The 22,898-nt window shown below is 41.8% G+C and overlaps 1 protein-coding gene across 2 annotated transcripts; it reads left to right on the top strand.

The window, feature by feature from the left end:
- The first annotated feature begins 8,699 nt into the window (after nucleotides 1-8,699).
- On the top strand, nucleotides 8,700-17,442 carry LOC143809457 (uncharacterized). 2 transcript variants are annotated; one of them, XM_077292533.1, is made up of 4 exons: nucleotides 8,700-8,850; nucleotides 13,493-14,026; nucleotides 16,112-16,208; nucleotides 16,567-17,442. In XM_077292533.1, exons 1-3 carry the CDS (start codon nucleotides 8,790-8,792, stop codon nucleotides 16,189-16,191), a joined length of 675 nt encoding a protein of 224 aa, XP_077148648.1. In that variant the 5' UTR covers nucleotides 8,700-8,789; the 3' UTR covers nucleotides 16,192-16,208; nucleotides 16,567-17,442. The 2 variants fall into 2 exon arrangements, with proteins under 2 accessions (XP_077148648.1, XP_077148647.1); XM_077292532.1 differs by having other exon boundaries at nucleotides 16,515-17,442.
- The last annotated feature ends 5,456 nt before the right edge of the window (nucleotides 17,443-22,898 follow it).

The following is a 22,898-nucleotide window of genomic DNA, read 5'->3' as shown; positions in this document are numbered from 1 at the left end:
TAGATGGATATTTGAAATGAATACGTTAATCCCGAATGGCCTTAATAGCGAAATTAAACTCTTTGCCTTTAATCAATAAACACAGCGCTTCCATTGGTAATAGTATATAAGGACCTCCTGCCACGCACTGGACCATCCCTGAGGAAGGAGTCTGATGACTCCGAAACGCGTTGGATGAATTTTGGTCCAAGGTGCGCTCTGTAAAGCCTTGCAAGCCGATCACGTGAGGTATCACGTGTTTGTGACGTCACGCGAGGTCCTGCAGTCTTACTGCACCTCGCCGGCAATCTGCACCTAGAAGCGTGTGTTATCTTTAAGGAGTTGGGATTCATTTATAGGGTAAAGGGGCTCCTGTCACCGGCCGGGACAGGTGGATACCCCTTCCCTGTAGCCCCGGAATCATTGTGGACTAACTCTTGCACGTTTATCGAGGGGACATAACTCTTTGGACACTTGGATTCAGTTACTTACAAGGACCTGTGGACGGACTGTAGCGTTCTATGAGGAATGCAGGACACATTTTGAGGAAGGTAATGGTGTGCACGAGGAATGACATAATACTTTTCTGTGTAACCTTCCATGCAATTCTCTAAAAAATATTGGTCTTTTTCTTTTGGAACATTATGAGGAATCAATGATACCTCCAGCGCAAATACATACATAGATACTCCAGTATATATTGGTGCTTTGGGATTGAGGGGCACAGAGCTTACAGTCGGGAGAAGAGGCTTGATTTTCTGGGGAGGGACCTTATCATCAAGCAGGGAGACCCCCTGTTCCAGATCATCATTTTTAATTGTTTGTCTTTCTGACACATTATTCATCAGAATTCACTTCCTCTTTTGATCCTCAATTTGCTATATATCAACCACTCAACTTGAAGCAGGTGAATCTTTTACCAATATTTCAATCACTTACAAATTTCCTTCTAAAACTAGACACTAGATTTCACATTCAATTTTCCAGATTATAATAATCTAATAAATAGAGACTCAAGAGCGCAGCCACATGCTGCTGCCCCCTCCCTTTTCAGAAACAGAGATAAGAAAAATCACAGCATTCCTCAGCGCAGAGAAAGGAGTCTACGAAACCTTCATCACACAATTCACATACCAGAACACCTTAGAAAAACCTATGATTGAGAATATTTTCCCCATTTTTGGGCTAACAATATCAGATTCATCACACAACTCAAAGTCTTCTTTTCCTTCCACAGAAACGGATTCTCCTTTAGAGCTAAATATCCTTCTTAGTTGTGCATAATACCGACGGCCTTACGGTTTTATTCCACTGGGTCTCTCTGTCCCCCGCTGGGACAACCCAAAAACGCGGTACTCAGTGAAAGGAGGAGGGCGTCTTAGACTTCCCTCTGGATACCCCTGGACATATATACTGTATACTTCTATATATTCCTGAGTTACGCATCCTACCCAATCTTCGATCACCTCACTGCGCCTGATTCTAACAGTGATCAGGAATTCAGGATATTTTGACTGTAAAGAGAATTACATCACTGGTCAATCCGGGGTGTCCATCCCTTATGAGGTACGGTTCGAGCACTGGGCTTCCAACGGAACTACACCTCTATATGATTCCACCCAAAAATCATCCCACCTCCGGGGACAAACCTCAGATCCTTTTTGCAGCAACAAAAACAGGAAAACCACACCAAACGGTCAGTCTGGACAGCATAACTGCCAACTTACCGTGGTTGTTGTGGGGGATGATCAGTCCCAATTTTCCAGTGCCTGTGTCCGGTCCGAGGATCCTTTGTCTTGTTGTCCTCCGGGGGGCAGAGGCGTTCCTGCTTGGAGCCCCACGTTCCCGGGCGCCAACTGTTGAGGGAGGATTTAAATTGATCCTTCACGGTTAACCCAGTGATTTCCAAATTAATATACAAGGTGTTGCCGGCAACTGAAAATGACAAGACGGAGACGTGTGTCTCTGTATGGGGGATCGAGCTGATCTCTGGCCCCCGTTTATTTTGTGTATGAGTTTTCATTGTCATAGAAATTATACTTCAACCAATCAGCATAAGAACACGCTCACAGTTCTTAACCTATAAGAATGCAGGAAAAACTTAACCCATGAGGATACAGGAAAAATGGAAACTACAGATATGGTCATGTCTTTTTGGCATAGTATGTGTTTTTCTAACAGATGCCTCAGTCTTGTATAGTGATACACCCCCGAATCTATTATCTGGCTTGAGTCAGAAAACTCAAGGTCTTTATACCAATTATGAACCATAGCCTAGTTGCATACCAGGCTTGTGAACAACAAGATAAAATTACTTCATGGCAGCTGTAACCTTTTACCTAATTAAATAACAGAATTTATCTTAAAGCAACAAGAAAATGGAGTCAAAAACACAAAATGGAGAATCTAACACAAAATGGAGAACCTTTCATAATTTGTTCCTTCACATTCCCCCCTAGATAAATTTTGTTAATGTCCAGCATCAGAGGTACTATAATTAATAGATAGAATACTTGTATGGGTAATTGCGTCAGCAACTGTTTCCAATCTGCTTATTGCACAATGTAAATATGTTCTTGTTTGTAACGTTCAAGTGTTCTCACCTCCCATAAAGGGAAGCATTGTTAAATTAACTTGTTTTATAGCATTTCAAAAATTTTGTATGTCTTTTGCTAACATGTATTGTTGTTCTTCTTTTCCCAGTCCCGGAGTACTGGATTTAACGGGGTAGAGTGCAGCGCCCCAGAGTCCTGGTTGCTGCAGTAATGACGCTCTTCCACCAGGGGGAGTGATATTATGTCTGATGGTACTAAAGGAGTTCACCTTGCCAGGTATCACAAGTCACACACTACACTTCACACTCCAGTCCACCAGGGTAAAACTGGTGGGTTGGATAGAAAGTGCGTGAGAAGCTGACTGGGCTCGGCCCAGGCAACACCTGTCAGGCAGACAGGGGGAGAAGGAGGAACATCTGAGCTGCAGACAGAGGGTCCCTGTCAGGGGTGGGATCCTGACAGAGGTCTAGCACGAGATAGAAAGCTATGGAGCTGCGCCTGCCCCACATGCGGCAGCATCCTAAGAAAGGACATGAAGAGAAGTGTATTGTGGAGAGTGAGAAACGAAGCCACAGCACAAGGAGATAACACCGGGAGGAGTTCTGCCCCGAGATCGGCAGCCTCCTTCTGAGGCACGTAGCCGGTGGCCGGAACACCGAGGGAGTAATTGACTCTACACATTACTTCAGAGACCGGCAGGACAGTCAATTCCAAGTTGGCTGCCTGACCTTAATATCTAAGAAGACACGGTGGCAAATTGTGAGGGTCGGGCATCTCTAGGGTCCCTACAAACAAGCCCCAGGCTATCCCAGTCATACGGGTTGTCCTATCCATACCATCTGGGGGACAGAGAGAGAGAGAACATCAGAAACATCTACGAAAGTTGTGAGGACTATCCCGTGGTGCTCAGCAGGGAGGTACTACAACACACAGGCGCTAGTAGGAAGGCTACTGATTTCCAGCTGGTTAAGAGAACTCTGGATATGCCTTCGGACCAGCCAGACTCTGCCTGCCCTGTGAACGGTACTCTGGGCTGTGGACGCTGAAGTCTTCAGTAAAAGGTAAAGAGACTGCAACCTTTGTGTCCTCATTATTCATTGCGCCTTACATCATCCACCATCACCACCTACAAATCTGGGAAGCCCTGGGGACATACTTCACCTGTGGGAAGGTATACCATCTAGCTGCCATTCCATCACCCCAGCGGACCCCTAAGCAGCGTCGGTCACCCTGACCGAATACCACAGGTGGCGTCACGAACACCAGGCAAGCTTCACCTTTAATTGGACAGAAGGGTCACAGACCGGGTCGGGCCACCATGACATCCCCAGAACCGAGAGAGATAGACCCGGTACCGAGTACCCCATTGCCCTTAAAGTGGGGGTGCTCCATATATACAGAGCCCCTGTGTATAATTTCACTGGTGATCACTGTATTAGCTATACACTGTGCACTATGTACAAAGCTCCTGTGTATAATGTCACCTGTGATCACTGTATTACCTGTACACTGGCAGTATATACAGAGCTCCTGTGCATAATGTCACTAGCGATCAATGTATTACCTATACACTGTACACTATATACAGAGCTCTTGTGTTTAATGTCACTGGGGATAACTGTATTACCTGTACACTGTACACTATATACAGAGTACCTGTGTATAATATTACTGGTGATCACTCAATTACCCATACACTGGCACTATATACAGAGCTCCTGTGTATTTGTATAATATCACTGGTGATCACTGTATTACCTGTACACTGACACTATTTACAGAGCTCCTGTGTATAATGTCACTGGTGATCATTGTATTACCTGCACACTGTATACTATATACAGAGCTCTTGTGTATAATGTCACTGGCGAACACTGTATTATCTGTACATTATACACTATATACAGAGCTCCTGTGTATAATGTCACTGATGATCATTGTATTACCTGTACACTATACATTATTAACAGAGCTCACAAGATAACTAAGATGACTAAGGGCTCCAGCCAGAAATACATCATTTTTGCGTTTCTGTTTTTTGCTACCCTTCTTCCCTAAGCCATAACATTTTTATTATTCCATCAATATGGCCATGTGATGGTTTGTTTTTTGCAGGACGAGTTGTACTTTTGAACGACACCATTTCTTTTACAACATAGTGTATAGGAAAATGGGAAAAAAATTCCAAGTGCGGTGAAATTGCAAAAAAAGTGCATTTTCATAATTTTTTTTTTACCATGTACACTAAATGCTAAAACTCACCTGCCATTATGATTTTCCAGGTCATTGTCAGTTCACAGACACCAAATATGCACAGGTTCTTTTTTAAGTGGAGAAAAAAAAATCCCCCAAAAAAAGAAAATTGTGCAATTCTCCGAGACCCGTAGCGTCTCAATTTGATCTGGGGCTCAGTGAGGGCTTATTTTTTCAGTGCCGAGCTGATGTTTTATTGATAGTATTTTGGTGTAGATACAATGTTTTAATCACCCATTATTGCATTTTAATGCAATGTTGCAGCGACCAAAAAAAACATAATTCCGGTGTTTTGAGTTTTTTTCTCATTAAGCCTTTTACCAATCAGATTAATTATTTTTATTTATTGGTATATCGGGTGATTCTTAAAGGGAATCTGTCACTTCAAATTGGCGGGTTATGTAAATGTCCTGTGTTCCGTCAGAGGGGCGGTGTATGTCCCAGAAGTATTTCGCTGTGTTCCGGGACATAGTGCGCCGGCACATGTGCAGTAATGCTTTTCGGCTTTGCCTGCAGATGGGCAAAACATACTGCGCATGCGCGAGGCAAGATTGCATTGCGCACGCGCGAACTATGGACGACACCTACTCAAATTCCTGAAAATATTGCAGACAGCGGGGAAGGATGGGGTGGAGGAAAGAAGACGAAACACAGCCCATCTGACCGAACACAGGGCATTTACATAGCCCGCCAATTTGAGGTGACAGATTCCCTTTAATGTGGCGATACCAGATATATATATATATATTTAAAGATTTTTTTTTACATTTGATTTTCTTCAATAGTCTCCATGGGAGACTAGAAGCTGCAATCATCCGATCGCCTGTGCCATACACAGCAGGGATAAAGCCCTGCTCTATGTAGCAGAAATGCTCACTTGCTATGAGCGCCGACCACTGGACAGCGCTCATAGCTATCCGCTAATGACAACCACAGGGGTCTGCTGTGGTTGTCACCAGCAGTCATGTGACACGGACGCTGATGGGTGGGATTAATGATGCTCTACCTGCAACAGCTGACATGTGCCCCTAACAGCCACGGATGGAATTGTGTCCCACCAGTTGCTATTAACCTGTTAAATGCCGCTGTCAGAGATTGACAGTGGCATTTAACAGGTTAATAGCCACTGGTGGATCACGATTCCATCCGTGGCTGTTAGGGGCACATGTCAGCTGTTCAAATCAGCTGACATGTGCTGGGAAAGATGTGGGCTCAGCACCGACCATGGTGTGATTGCATTTGTCCCTTGTATGTGGAATTATTTAGTCACTATGTGGTGGTAATGTGTGATCTAGTCATGGTGTGCTGGCTTTTGTTCCTTGTCTGTGGTATTATTTGGTCCCTATGTGGTGGTAATTTGTGGTTTAGCCATGGTGTGACGTATTTATCCCCTGTATGTGGTATTATTGGTCATTTAAAAAAATGTATGTGACAAGTGATGGGCAAACTCGAACAGTAAAGTTCGGGGTCTGGACCGAACACTTAGTATCTGTGCATGGATCCTAAACACAGACTTCTCCAGGACGTACATGTTACTGCAAAAAATAAATAGATTGAAAAATGATGTGGGGTCTCTTCTATTTTTGATAACCAGCACAGGCAAAACAGACAGCTGTGGGTTGCAACCTCAAGCTGTGAGCTTTATCATGGCTGGTTATCAGGAATAGAGCGGTCCTGAGGTTTTTTTTTTAATTATTTAAATTTAAAATTATTTAAATAAATACTAAAAAAAAAACAGCTTGGGGTCCCCCCATTTTTGACAAACAAACAAGTTAAAGCAGACAGCTAATAGGTGCCTTTCCTGCTTGTCCTGGTGTAGTGGCAATGGGGGTAATAGGTTTGGGGTTGATGTCAGCTAAGGGGATAGTAATGGAGAAGCATCTATAAGACACCCCCATTACTAACCCCATAGTTAGATTGTAAAAAAAATAAAAAACAACGGATGTTCGGGCCTCCCATTCAGATGAATGGGGTCTGGGTTTGAGTTCGGGTACTGTTCTGGTACCAAGACCAATTTTTTTTTTAATCATCAGCCGAACATGCCAGACTCGAACATCCACGGGTTTGCCCATCACTATATGTGACACATTCACTTAAAGAAAAATAAATAAAAATATACCTAAAAAGGGTATTGGATATTTTAAGAACTGTTCACTTGTCATGGTGGCGGATTAAAAAATCTTATATACAAAACAAAAGCTGCTGGCTATGTATGTGATATGGTGTTAGATGGGAACGGTTAATGTGTGATTAGTGAGGACATGGTGCAGAAGTGGAGTTTTTCCAACAAAGGGCGGTAGGACTGTGAAAGGTTCAAGGGTTGGAGGCAGGGCTGGGCTGGAACCTGGGTGCTAGTATGAAGCCCTGAAATTCCTGGTGGCAGCCCTGCACAGGTCCCTCGCTATGGCAGAATCCTGTCAACCACTTCTAGCAGCGCTGGGAAGAGTCTACTACCTGGCTATGGTCCCCAGCATGATCTTCTAAAAAATATATTTTCTCTAAACCATGCTATCTGTTGTTTGGGCAGCATAAATTAGATGATTAGATCCCTTTAAAGGCTTTTTCAAAAGTAGCAAATCCAGCATGCAATCAAGGGATCATTGAGCTGCCACTAGATAGGTTGTCTAATATGTAGAGATATAAACCCTTAATTTCAGAAAGAGGTAAATATCACCTAATTACTGTGTACAGATACATCAACAGTGAGAACAAAAATCTGTTAAAGAATCTATTTATACTGATTCCTGTAATTTTAAGAAAGAGTCATCCACCTACTGTATCAAGGGGAAAAAAGATTTCACAATCGACGTAGAAGGGGATTTTTTTCTGTAAGAGTGTTAAATGCAGATTGATGGGATGACATGGAAATAATGGCAAACAGGGAGGAATTGTCCTCCACGGTGGGGAGATCACCACTATGAGAGATAAGTATGCCCTAAACTGGAGCAATGAAGATGCGGTCGTCCATTAGTGGACAATCCCTTTAATAAGTGGTGGTCTGTTTGATTACAGTTCAGAACTCATGGGCAGGTGCACAGGACAGAATTTCCACTCCCTTTTGAGCTAGTCTTTGTGGTGCTTTTTGCAGATGGTGTCTTCTTTTGCATTTCTATAGTTCTGCCGCTTTCTTTCCTTTGAAAGTTGGGGTGTGCAAAAATTGCTGTCAGTCACAGGGGTCATCCATGCCCCCATCGCGGTTCTCTTTGGTTTAAATACCCTTAATTGCTGGATGGTCCTTGTTCTCATCCATGCTCATCTTCTCTTCTGTAGTTGAAATCAGCTGCAAACAATGGTATTTTGCCCCCCTTTTAAACTGGTTGCAGCCATTTTTGCATATCCTGCAACTACATAGGCGAATTATCTTCCTAAGTTAAGTTGGGCTCCTGTCTAACCTTACAAGAGCAAAGAGCCTATGGATTAGGGACGGTAATTTTCTCCTTTACATCAGGACAATAGCAAACTAATATATGTCATAGGGGTTTGTTTTGTCTTTTTGTGGACCAAAACAGCGAGTCCAGATTTGGCCGTTTCACTTTCATCCTATGTTACTAAGTATACGAGTATAATTTGTATCGTATGTACACTATACATCTACGTGTTTGTCAACTAATTTTAATAGGATGTTCTGTCGTGTATTTTATTCTATTTGCATTTCTCTCAATAGTTTCCTCACAATTGTTTATGGATTTGATGGATTTATCGCTGACAATGGATTAAACACTATTTGGGGTTTCTCAAGGATGATGAAACAGGTTCATCCAGACACCCATCCCTGCTCCATTGTGTCTATATTTAGTGTTTTATACAGTCATCTTCCCATATTATCCATGCTGTAGAATACACAATAAAAGATACCTGACAGATTTGATTCTAGCAAGCGGCAGTCACACCCACTATAGCTGTATATATGAGATCCACACACATTAGAGGTCTTATCCTCCATATCATCCTCCATAACGTGCACTTTGGATCTTTAGGAACTTGGTAAAATACTTTGGAATAATGATGACTTTTTCTGGTACCAGCGCCATTTTCATCCTGGGCTTGAGTGTATTCATTACTGGTAAGATGCACAAATCTGTGCTTATCATTCATTATGTTTTATGGGGGAATCCTGTGGTCAAATTTGGTCAGAGGGGAATTATCAATGAAAGCATTTCCATCATAGCTAGAATACTTTGTGATATGGATAGTCTCACAATTTATTATGCCAGTGCATCTTCAAGTTCTTGGTTAAAAATGTCTTACCGATTTGTGTATGCAACACAAATCCTTTAGTCAGATTCTGCAATGAAATCTCATGTTTCCTGATAGTATTACACATAGCTCAGCATGGGAGCTGTGTACACTATATGGAAAGCTACAACATGTTTTCATAACAATAGAAATGGTGAAATCCACATCTCAATTTGGCAACAAGACCAAGAAGGAAAACTACTTGCAAAATATCTGGATTTTATTCTGGATTTTTCTACTGACTTTTCAGCGGGTTCCTGCCATTTTCTATATACAGCTCCAATGCAGACCTATATGTCTCCATGGTTGCAGACTGCAGGGAATATGTCATCAGAAACTGGCCTAGAGCTTACATCAGATTTTTGTATTAAATTTATTTTTTAAGAATTTTTTTTTTTAAATTATCTATATCACAATCTATATTAAAAAAAAAAAAATGTAGTCTTGCAATTTTCACACTGACCACTAGGGGGTTTTTTTTAGATTCTAATTTTCAGTTTTATCAAAAACTGCACTTGTACATTGGAAGCAACGAACAAACTTTTAACCTATCCTTTGTACTGAGACAGCTAATGAGTATGTGCGAAGGTCATTGTAAGGGGTGGGGGAGTAGGTGAGCTGTGACATTACCTATTGTGAATGGTGGATCCTGTGTAATCTACTGTATAAAGAGGTGTTATCAGTCATTGTACAGGAGGAGGAGGAGGAGGTGAGCTGTGACATGACCTATTGTGAATGGTGGATCCTGTGTAATCTACTGTATATAGAGGTGTTATCAGTCATTGTACAGGAGGAGGAGGTGAGCTGTGACATCACCTATTGTGAATGGTGGATCCTGTATTACCTACTGTATATAGAGGTGTTATCAGTCATTGTACAGGAGGAGGAGGTGAGCTGTGACATCACCTATTGTGAATGGTGGATCCTGTGTTATCTACTGAATATAGAGGTGTTATCAGTCATTGTACAGGAGGAGGAGGAGGTGAGCTGTGACATCACCTATTGTGAATGGTGGATCTTGTGTTATCTACTGAATATAGAGGTGATATCAGTCATTGCACAGGAGGAGGAGGTGAGCTGTGACATCACCTATTGTGAATAGTGGATCTTGTTATCTACTGTATATAGAGGTGATATCAGTCATTGTACAGGAGGAGTAGGTGAGCTGTGACATCACATTGTGAATGGTGGATCCTGTGTTATCTACTGTATATAGAGGTGTCATCAGTCATTGTACAGGAGGAGGAGGTGAGCTGTGACATCACATTGTGAATGGTGGATCCTGTGTTATCTTCTGTATATAGAGGTGTTATCAGTCATTATACAGGAGGAGGAGGAGGTGAGCTGTGACATCACCTATTGTGAATAGTGGATCCTGTGTTATCTACTGTATATAGAGGTGTTATCAGTCATTGTACAGGAGGAGGAGGTGAGCTGTGACATCACCTATTGTGAATGGTGGATCCTGTGTTATCTAATGTATATAGAGGTGTTATCAGTTATTGTACAGGAGGAGGAGGAGGTGAGCTGTGACATCACCTATTGTGAATGGTGGATCCTGCGTTATGTACTGTATATAGAGGTGTTATCAGTCATTGTACAGGAGGAGGAGGTGAGCTGTGACATCACCTATTGTGATTGATGGATCCTGTGTTATCTACTGTATATAGAGATGTTATCAGTCATTGTACAGGAGGAGGAGGAGGTGAGCTGTGACATCACCTATTGTGAATGGTGGATCCTGTGCTGTCTACTGTATATAGAGGTGTTATCAGTCATTGTACAGGAGGAGGAGGTGAGCTGTGATATCTCCTATTGTGAATGGTGGATCCTTTGTTATCTACTTTATATAAAGGTGTTATCAGTCATTGTACAGGAGGAGGTGGTGAGCTGTGACATCATCTATTGTGTATGGTGGATCCAGTGTTATCTACTGTATATAGAGGTGTTATCAGTCATTCTACAGGAGGAGAAGGAGGTGAGCTGTGACATCACCTATTGTGAATGATGGATCCTGTGTTATCTACTGTATATAGAGATGTTATCAGTCATTGTACAGGAGGAGGTGAGCTGTGATATCACCTATTGTGAATCGTGGATCTTGTGTTATCTACTGTATATAGATGTGTTATCAGTCATTCTACAGGAGGAGGTGAGCTGTGATATCACCTATTGTGAATGGTGGATCCTGTGTTATCTACTGTATATAGAGGTGTTATCAGTCATTGTACAGGAGGAGGTGGTGAGCTGTGACATCACCTATTGTGAATGGTGGATCCTGTGTTATCTAATGTATATAGAGGTGTTATCAGTTATTGTACAGGAGGAGGAGGAGGTGAGCTGTGACATCACCTATTGTGAATGGTGGATCCTGCGTTATGTACTGTATATAGAGATGTTATCAGTCATTGTACAGGAGGAGGAGGAGGTGAGCTGTGACATCACCTATTGTGAATGGTGGATCCTGTGCTGTCTACTGTATATAGAGGTGTTATCAGTCATTGTACAGGAGGAGGAGGTGAGCTGTGATATCTCCTATTGTGAATGGTGGATCCTTTGTTATCTACTTTATATAAAGGTGTTATCAGTCATTGTACAGGAGGAGGTGGTGAGCTGTGACATCATCTATTGTGTATGGTGGATCCAGTGTTATCTACTGTATATAGAGGTGTTATCAGTCATTCTACAGGAGGAGAAGGAGGTGAGCTGTGACATCACCTATTGTGAATGATGGATCCTGTGTTATCTACTGTATATAGAGATGTTATCAGTCATTGTACAGGAGGAGGTGAGCTGTGATATCACCTATTGTGAATCGTGGATCTTGTGTTATCTACTGTATATAGATGTGTTATCAGTCATTCTACAGGAGGAGGTGAGCTGTGATATCACCTATTGTGAATGGTGGATCCTGTGTTATCTACTGTATATAGAGGTGTTATCAGTCATTGTACAGGAGGAGGTGGTGAGCTGTGACATCACCTATTGTGAATGGTGCATCCTTTGTTATCTGCTGTATACAGAGATGTCATCCATAAAATATAATGCACCCCCGTAGTCATCCATGGACTAGTATGGCCACTGATCTGTAAAAATAAATAAATAAATACACACCTCTCCGTTCGTTAAACCGCTGTATAGGAGTGTTACCTGTTATTATCATCCTACCTTTGCTGATATGGAGCCTGCTGAAAACTATTTCTAAAATGACTGTATGTATGAGTTTAAAATAGTCCCAATGGCCACTGTGAAAATTTCAAGATTCCTAATTTTGTTATTTTTAATACAAGTTCTGATATGAAAAAAAAATTGCAATATTTTGCAGAAAAAAAAAAACATGTAACACAAAAACCTGATTTAAATAATAGGTAATTTTCTGATGACACATTGCCTTTATATCTCCTGTTACATGAAAGTATCACACATAGCTTAGCATAGGAGCTGTATACATAAAAAATAGGCTATTTTTACTGTAGGCTGTGAAAGTATGGATTATATATTGGGCAATAACAAAAAATGATTACAAAGGTATACACCCCCTGCCTGAAATTAAGATAATGGAAATCATGCAGGGTGACAATATGGGTTCACATGTGTAAATTCTGAAAATCTGATACAGAAGGAGCTTCTACGAATCCGCTTATCTACTGCAAGTATCACAAAAAATGAATTTATCAGCTGTCTTTAGGGCTGTAAAAACTAAATATAGTTATTTAGCTGTGATAGTATAAAGATAAAGGAGTGTTGGAGCTGTGTACACAGCACAATAAAGGTAAGTTTGACATGATCAGGACATTTTGTAGGTGTGGCAGACCTTCTCATTTTGATCTTTTCCATGGGTCATCTTCTTTGCCTCTTCTTGGGACTCAATGAAGAAAGTAAATATCTTATTGAGATCCCATACTGAAATCTCCAAAGTCTTATTGTTTTTGGTTTCATTTGGGACAATCAAGTTTTGAGAATACTCTTGTCCCCTTTCTCATGGTCATCATGTTTCGACACCGATTTGTGCTCTTCGTCAGGCAGGTTTACACTGCCTGTAAACTCGGAAAAGTCAAGAACTTATGGCTTTAGAACATTTGTTATTATTTCATTATGTGTAATTAGTGATGAGCGAGTGTGCTCGTTACTCGAGTTTTCCGAGCATGCTTGGGTGTTCTCCAAGTATTTTGCGCGTGCTCGTAGATTATGTTTGAGTCCCCGCAGCTGCATGATTTGTGGCAGCTAGACAGCCTGAATACATGTGGGGATTCCCTAACAAACAGGCAATCCCTGCAGGTTATCTAACAGCCACAAATCATGCAGCTGCGGAGACAAAAACATAATCTACGAGCGCGCCCAAAATACTCGGAGAGCACCCGAGCATGCTCGGAAAACTCGAGTAACGAGCACACTCGCTCACCACTATTTGTAATCAAAGCAAATCTAGCTCTGATAAGTTTTTATCTATATTTTTTGCTTTTTTTTAGTTTCACCAGTTAGAGGCCAACCAGCCCCACCTTTCTCCCTTATTAATGCCATCAATGACTTACTTAATGCTTTATCACATTTGAGCAATCAACTCCGTCCACTTATGACCAGCACAGTAGCGACTCCAGTCACTACTTCGACTACTTCTCCATCTTCTACAGTCAGTACTACCGCAACATCTTCGACTACTATAATAACCTCAGCCTCAACCGTTAAAACATCTTCATCCGGACCCGGAACCACTAATAATCCTCTATCAACAACCAAAGTTTTCCTCCCTCTCTCGTCATCCAGTCAACCAGTAACAGCATCTACTACCACATCAAGTAGTTCAACTCCAACCAGTAGACCAATTAATGCAAGTTTCCAGACATCCACTAGTAATCCTGCTTCTTCATCTACTCCTACAACCAGCAAGATACTTTCTGCAATCACCAGTGGAAGTACCACAAAGACAACAACCAATGGACAATCCAGTACAGGTTCCAGTACAACCACAGTATCAACCAGTACATCTACTACTAAGCCAAATGGTAAGTCCATGGTTTTTCTGTTCTACTTTGCAATATTTGGGGAAAAAAACTCCAAATTTATACTCCATTAGGACTTACGAGTAATTCACAGGTCCTCAAAAATGTTGCAGTAAATTGTATTTTACTCTATGGTTGAGGTCATTTTTTAAAATGACCTTATTTTGCGGATTATAAGACGCACCCCAAATTTTGAGGAGAAAAATACCGAGATATCCATCTGCGCATGCTCTGGCAGCCATTTTCCCAGAGTTAACTGCACAGTAAACCATGTAAGTGCGGGGGGCTCTGGGCTTTCACAAAATGTCAGCAGAGCCCCCGTACCACTGAACACCCACAGCGGTGCACATCGGAATACCCCCTCATCCCAGCCTGTGGCCTGCAGCAATTTTCTTCCTCCAGCAGTGACCCTGGGACCCTGCTCCACCGTGGCCAGTAAGGTATATCCACATTATAAGACGCACTCCCATTTTCCCCAAAAAATTTTTTGGGGAAAGTGCGTCTTATAATCCGAAAAATACGATAAATAATCAAAATAATATATGGAAAATCTTTAGTGTTGGTTGAGATACCTTAGGCCCAACAGAGGACCCAGCTGCCATTAAGACCTATTAGGTTCAATAGGCCCACCAAAGAACCTATGCACCATTAAGAACTATTAGGTACCATAAGTTCACCAAAAGGCTCAACTACCATTAGGAACTACTAGGTACAATTAGCCCCACCAGAGGACCTAGCCACCATTAAGAACTATTAGGCACAATAGGTTCATCATAGGACCTAGCCATCATTAACGACTATTAGGCACAATAGGCCCACCAGAGGACCTAGCCACCATTAAGAACTATCAGGTACAATTGACCCAACAGAGGATCTAGCCACCATTAAGGCCTATTAGGAACAATAGGCCCACCAAAAGATCTAGCCAGCATTAACAACTATAAGGGACTTTAGGCCCTCCAGGGGACCTAGCCACCATTAATAACTGGTAAGTATTTTAAGCCCACCAAGAAACCTAGCCACCATTAACAACTATTATGAACCTTAGGCCCACCAGAGGACTTTCAATAATTAAAAACATTTAAGTACTTTAGGTGTACTAAAGGACTCACCTTTAAAAACTTATAGGAACTATAGGCCCATCAGAGGACCCAGCCACCAATAAGAAAGATTAGGTACTTTAGACCCACCAGAAAACCTAACCTCCATTAAGCACTATTGGGTACCTTAGGCCCACCAGAGGAACCAGCCATAATTAAGAGCTATTATATATACTAGGCCCACCAGTGAATCCAATCACCAATAAAAAATGTAGTTACAGAATCCATACTGAAATTTTACAATGTAAATTACTATAGTTTTATCAAACATACTCTCACAATGTAATTTTTTATATATATTAGTAGCAAGCCCTATCTGTTGCGGAAAGGATCCATATTTTGATAACTATGTAGTGGGAAATCTGCATCTCAATTTTGAACTAAAATCAATAACGAAATTCACATGTCATGAATGCGAATTTCCTTGTGGATTTTGGTTTGGATTTTTAGGCAGATTCCACAGGTTAATTTTTATGAAGTGTGTTGGTATGCCTCAGATTATGTAGCACAAAAAGAAATTCACGCAGCTTAACTTTAGGTAGAGTTTTCTAGTGGCTATTTGTTCTGATGTGACCGAGTCCCATAAATTTGTCAAACCCTATTGTCCACAAGAGGATTTTTTCTGCCTTTAGTGGATTTTTCCAAACTTGTATAATGTGATTTTACTCTTGGAATAGAAGAGGATTCCTCTGGTCTACCAACGAGCAAGAAAATCCAAAAAGTGATGGACCTCAAAGGCCCAGGAGAACACAACCCCATATGCAACTGACCTTACAGCCATTGACTGGGGTCTATTTCTCTTGGGATAAGACAAAACTAATTTATTAGCCCATATAGATGCTAAATCCTGTAAGCTGTAAGGTGATGTTACTTATACACGTTAGATACAAGGTTGGTCCTCAAGATCATTTCCTCTTGTTATTCTAAAAAAATAAAGCAACACAACAACCAACTGACATAATTTTTCTTTTTTATTGCACATGTACAGGTAATTCCGGCATTTCTGTCCTACCTGAAGTCTCCGTACTTGTCTTGTCCATAGCATGGATCTTCATGGCAGTCTTCTGAGGTCATTTTGCAGCAAGGTAATTTGCCCATTTCTAACCAAATTTCGCAACACATTAAGTGAAGTTTATCAATAGAGAGTTAAAAAATTGTAAATGTGCTCACCTCCCAATGTGGAAGTACAGCTGGATTACCACTTTAAGCCTTAATTGTCTAATCAGTGGAGGCCCCTGGAGAATGGGGCACCAGCAACTTCCCAATTTGCACTTGACAGAACCCAACTACAAGAGAGGTGGAGATTAGCGTCATTCTTCATTACTTAATGCATTATCAGTTATAAGATTTATTTCTTTGTCATCTTTTATGTTTTTCTTTTACATCATTAGATTGTGACAGATGACTTTTTGTTTTACAATTTTCCCGAATTGGACTCTCCAGAATATTTCCAGACATCTGATGATTTATGTTAAGGACCTTTCCTCTTCAGCCAGGGAAGAAGATTTTCTGTCTTGGCACCTGTCTAAGATCGGACTTAGTGACATATATTGGTCAACATGTGTACTACTGTAGCCGTTGAAGCAAAATACATTTTATACTTGGATTTTACCTAAGGGAAAGTGGAACAACATTTCATTAAATGTATGTACACCCATTATTACCAAAGTAATTACAGATAGATAATTACTGATAGTGATTCTAACAAAACTCTGATTCTAAAAGTCATAAAAAATCTCTCATTAAATGTAAACAAGAATTCTTAATAAAATGCCTGTACCGACCATTGTTTATATCGGCCACATATTCAGCAATGCTGTAGAAGAATACTCATAAAAATTCATATCTCCAGTAAAGTCATATCAAAGTGTAACTATTATAATAATTTATTGTATAAACCAATAATATATGCTTAAAAAAACTCCTAGTGAGTCATAAAGAATATAACTAATGTGAAAGAGAAAAGAAAAACTGAGAAGAGGAGATAAAGGAGAAGAGGTGTGCAGCTGCAATATCCCTTCCCGAGTGTGTCAGCGAGACTGCATGCTGTGAGAGGGGAGGAGGAGCTTCAGGGGAGGAGCTTCAAGAGGAGGAGCTTCAGGAGGAGGAGCTTCAGGAGGAGAAAAACGAGAATACAGCCCAGCTCATACATCTTACACCAAGAAGGGTCATATTTTTGGGAAGTTTACATCCCAAACTACGTTGATAGTTTTGTAGATACATTTTGAGTCCTGAAGGCAATCCCTTATGAATAAAACTGATAGGAGCCACCACACTGTTCACAAAATCCTAATATGCTGTATGTTGGGCATTAAATTCCATGAGTTTTGCAAACTTTACAAATACGTCACATTACTTGTCTTGTTTTGCTGCTGTCCATATTATACTTTACAATTATGCTGGGTGGAATTGGAAACAGTCAACAAGTTTGTTGTCAGGCACATCACTGACAGATTAGCTGATCTAGTATAACACATGATTGTTTGATTGTTAGATCTGTTCCTATTCACAGATAGGTCCCGATGGGAGAAGCAGTAAGGAAGCTGCTCAATGGCCATTTTCTCTTAAACCTGGCACATAGCACTGGCAACAACCAAAGGGTATTTCCATCTTATGGATCTATGGCATATCGATAGCATGTATACTATATAAAATGACCAACGAGGGTCTAATCTCAAGGAACCTTACAGATCTGGGAGAATATATGGGCCGTGGTATTGGATCAGTGCTATATCCACTTAAAATGTCTCCAATAACATCGGCATTCCCAACCACTTGGCTGTGTAGGTTACTGCAGCCAACCCAATTCACTGGAAAGCAGTGCCAAACCAGTATGGCAGTGTCCTAAATCTGAGGATGTGTGGGGGTCTGAGGGGGCTGCTACTAGTCATATCCTATCAAATGTTAACCGGATGAGCTTACTAGGGAATAAATAACCCACACTAAAAGGGGGCAGTTTTTGGAACTAACAGTATATTTGGGTGTACTTATTTTACCCTGCACAAAACCTTTAATGTTACTGTATTAGTTATTGATAATGAGCTTGTCTGGTGGTCGCAACCTTGGACACACCAAAGAGCTTCAAGCATTCAACAGAAAAACCCACACAGCTTTTAGTCAATCTCTTGTCTCTTATATCAACATTTTATGGCCTGAGTTACAAATTACCTATCAGACCAATTTGTGAAACCAATAGGTCTGGCATATTTGCCAAGTTTGAGTGATGGATTTCCTGGAGAAGCATATTTTTTATTCTCAAAGCCATAAACTTTTTTACAAGCCACACCTTTCCACATTCCTTCCACACCCGTTCCACGCCCTGAATGTGCAGGTGGATGCCATGGCTCCCTCACATTAGAAAGCATCCCGGTGTCACACTCAAGAAGCCTTCTGGAAGCGTTGCTTTTCAGAAGGTTTCAGGAGGATTTTGTGGCCCTTAAAAGATTTGCCATAACTTCTAGAAATCTGGGTGGTCTTTTTTTTCCCCTTTTCCAGTAGATATCCCAACTATCCAGGAGAGTTTCCAACTTTCCAGTAGAGTTTTTGACTATCCGGGAGAGTTGACAAGAATGAGGACAGGTCAACTTTGGTTGCCTGTAAATCCTTATTGGTTGAGTTGGTGTTTTTAGTATTTGAGAATATTGTGAGTGCGACTTCTGAGGCTTAGTTAATAATAAAAAAAATAAGTTATGTAACATAAAAGACCTGAGGTTATTTTTAATACCTCGGAGAATGAATGTGTGTGAGAAATGAATGGAACATGTGGAAGGCAAATTACTGAGAAGGATGAAGTGGGCAACACACAAAAGAAATGTGACTGATTGCAGAGCAGGGGTCACGTTGAGTCTACACAAGGGCGTGTTTACTTATGATAAGGTATATTACAGATCTTATTAAACCAAGGGCTGATAACGCAAACAAAAGCTGGGAATAGAGCAGGACGCGTGATCCACTCATTACTCACTCTCCTGTATTGGTTACCAGAGCCGAGTGGTGCAACTCAGCAGAAACTTCAAACTCCTCCTTCTACATATACTTTCTATAGCATGATCCAAGAAAAATACGCACATAACCTACAAGGTACGATTGGATCATGTTTGTCTCACTTTTGTCCATATATGTGAAAATTGACAAAACATTGGGAATTTTGGTTTCAAGCACAATGTTTTCTAATCAGAGTTGAGGTCACATAAGTCAGATAAAACTTAGGATTCATGTTTTGATTATGGCCTACAGGTCAGAACATTGTGTATGGAGACTGTAGGGAGGTTTGTAACCCCATAGCTTTCCATATTGTGGAGCCATAAGCTTTCCTTGGCAATAACACTATGGTATCTAATCGAACTGTGCTTCCAAATTACACCAATCTCATACTGACTTTTTTCTCAGATTCAGTGAAAATCAAAAAACACTCAATTTGAGGTTGGTAACTTTGGCAAGTGTAGTGTGGCCCCATAGGCTCATTTAAGGGCTCCCTACATCTTGAACATAGCAATGATCACCATGCATTTGAGGCTAGTCAAAGGAGGTGACTGTATACCATTGCTGTCCATATATGTTGCATCATTTTAACAAGAGGTATTCCTCATTGGTGCTTTCATGAGAAAAATTATAGACAAAAACACACTAAATCCGTCCATTGGTTCTGTCCAGAATGAAAGCTTACCTCTGTGAATGAGATTGGGAGAAAACAGCCATGTTTTTGTCATTCTGAACAACCCCATTAAGGCAATGACCACTTTTATCACACGTAGATCATAGAATCATAGAATGTTAGAGTTGGAAGGGACCTCCAGGGTCATCATGTCCAACCCCCTGCTCAATGCAGGATTCACTGAACCATCTCATACAGATATCTGTCCAGCCTCTGTTTGAAGACTTCTATTGAAGGAGAACTCACCACCTCTCGTGGCCACCTGTTCCACTAATCGATCAACCGTGGCCGCCTGTTCCACTCATTGATCACTCATTGATGAAAGCATGGGTAAACAATGTATCAATGTTAAAAAAAATTAAACCCTTCATGTTTTCTGCTATCAACCTTTGTCCAGAATGTGGCTTATTCTTCACAGCAGGAATTGAGCAGGAAATCCGGCTCATGCATGGAGGTGAGGGGCTCTCATCGCAACACCCGATGTTGTACCTATCTGGTACTGGAGATCCATCTCCTTGAAGACATCCAAACCCAAAACTAGCAGATGTCATGACCTACCTGCACATGATATCTCGGGGAGCTCCAGATCCTCATGGATTCCTAAATAGGGACCTGGTAAGAATAATTTTTGTGTTAGGCGATTTCACTCCTGGAAAAAAGCTGAATTTTGCCACCTCAAGATCAGAAATAAGATGTTATGATGGAGAACTGTAGAATATATGGTAAAAAAATATCCAATCATTAACATAATAGGTTCCAGAAAGCCCCTTTAAGCCTCATTTCATTATCCATATAGGTATGTTTTGCTTGTAGACTTTCTTATAGTGACATAATCATCGAAATGTGAAGGCATTTATAAGATCTTTCCACGAAAATATCACGCAGTCATATCACACAGTTACATAATGTAGCACAACAGAATACACCCCAGGCTGCTTAAAAAATGTCTTCCACCTCACAGCCTGCAGTGAAATTGAATGTTATCGCTTCTTTATCACTGTTATGTAGGTGGAGCATTAAAAGCAGCTATTGACCTGCCTGAGCCATGATAAGCAGCTTTTACACTGACCATGACTAGATGTAGACATCTAAGGCTACGTTCACATTTGCGTTGTGCGCCGCAGCGTCGGCGACGCAACGTACAACGCAAATGTGAACGCATGCACAACGCAGCGTTTTGTGACGCATGCGTCCTTTTTTTGCTTGATTTTGGACGCACAAAAAATGCAACTTGCTGCGTCCTGTGCGCCCTGACGCGTGCGCCGCAGCGACACATGCGTCACAAAACGCAAATGCAACGCATGTCCATGCGCCCCCATGTTAAGTATAGGGGTGCATGACGCATGCGGCGACACAGCGGCGCCCGACGCTGCGTCGCACAACGCTAATGTGAACGTAGCCTTAGGCTGTGGTCACATGTGCAGTAAGGATCCATTAGAACGGAGCCAGCACGAATCTGAAAAAAGTTGTGCTAACACAACTCTGATGTCTGCCGGATCCAGTTTTTAACATTGGAGTCAATGGACAAAGGATCCTTTAATATGTCATCTGTTGTTGTCTATTTCTAATAAATCCAGCAAGAAAAAGTCTTACAGTGGAGTAACTAAAGTCCAATTGGCCCCGGTGCAAGATTTGGACTTTCCATCCTCTACAGCATGATGATGTATGGGCCTGTAAGGTTCAAGGAGGAATGCGGGATGCAGTGACGAGCAGGAGGCAGAGCAAGAGTTAACGGGTTTTTTATATATAATTGTCACAGCAGTAAATACTCCACGCAGGGAGTAAGAGGTTGTAGGTAAACAGGCCCAAAATGTAATAATAATAAAGTAATAACAAAGGGTCAAGTAACAGGTTAACCTATCAGTCTCTGGTTCCTGGATGATGGTGGCTGGAAAATCCCACGATGGTGCCGTAGGTGGCACGAGAAGTCTCTGAGCCAGTCCTGGAGAAAAGTGAAGCACTGTCTCTGTACAGCGACGAAGTATCCTGGTCTTCAATCACGTGGTCTTGTGATCCTGGAACGGGGTGCTGAAAGGGGAAAGGTCTGCTGCACAGCAAAGGATGTACAAAATCCCGGAGAGAAGGCCGCAGTCTCACCGCTGCGAACCGCATGCAACAGCGGATCGGCGTTTCCAGGAGAGTCAGTAGATGTCAGAAGCACCGACCGGTTAGTGCTGTAGGGGTCGCAGAATAACGGGGAGTTGGTCTCAGGAGATGCACAGTCTATATGCGCAGGGGATGGAACGCTGCAAAATGGGCCTGTCAGTTGGCGTCGGTCAGCGGAGAGGGAGTCAACCTTCTCCTGTAGCACATGCTGGGTACCCGCCAAAAGCCACGCTCCCACGCGCTCAGTCCCTTTTATATCACACCCGCCCCCAACAGTCAGGTGCAGAGGTCTACTCCAGTCAGAAAGTGCTTCCCCTAGCAACAATGGTGACAGTCCCGACAGTTCCGGCCTGGACACGCAAGAAGGACCACTATTCTCGTCCATCTTCCTACAGGCCTTTCCAGCATTCTAAATCCTATAAGAATATACAAGTTCCACATGCTCCCCCATTGTGTAGTAATATCCTCCATCTTGGGCTCCATCACGGTATATATGTGCTCCTTCCTGGGCCTATCCTAATATATATGTCCTCCATCCTGGTATGTATGTTCCCCATTCTGGCCTGATCCTGGTATACATGTGCCTTATCCTGGGACCCATAATGGTATATATGTCCCTTATCCTGGGCCTCATCCTGGTATACAGTATATGTCCCTTATCCTGTGGCCTATCCTGGTATATATTTCCCCCATCCTGGACTAATCCTAATATATATGTCCTCCATCCTGGTATGCATGTTTCCCATCCTGGCCCCATACTGGTATACATGTCCCTTATCCTGAGCCCCATCCTGGCACATACATCCCCAAATCCAGTTGATATTTGCACTTGGCGTTGGGGGGCCCTTCACAAGCCCGGTTGCAGTTAAGCCTTCTGACACTGCCATCGTTATGCCCCTGGGCAGAGATCACTTAGTCAATAATGGACTAAGAAGTTGTGTCAGCATAACTTTTAATGGATTTCTGCAGGATCCATTCTAACAGATCATTACTGCGCATATGAACATAGCCAAAA

Source organism: Ranitomeya variabilis, chromosome 2 (assembly GCF_051348905.1).
Source record: "Ranitomeya variabilis isolate aRanVar5 chromosome 2, aRanVar5.hap1, whole genome shotgun sequence".
Lineage (NCBI taxonomy): Eukaryota > Metazoa > Chordata > Amphibia > Anura > Dendrobatidae > Ranitomeya > Ranitomeya variabilis.
The sequence above is the reverse complement of the archived record's forward strand: the minus strand, read 5'-3'. Positions and strand labels throughout refer to the sequence as shown.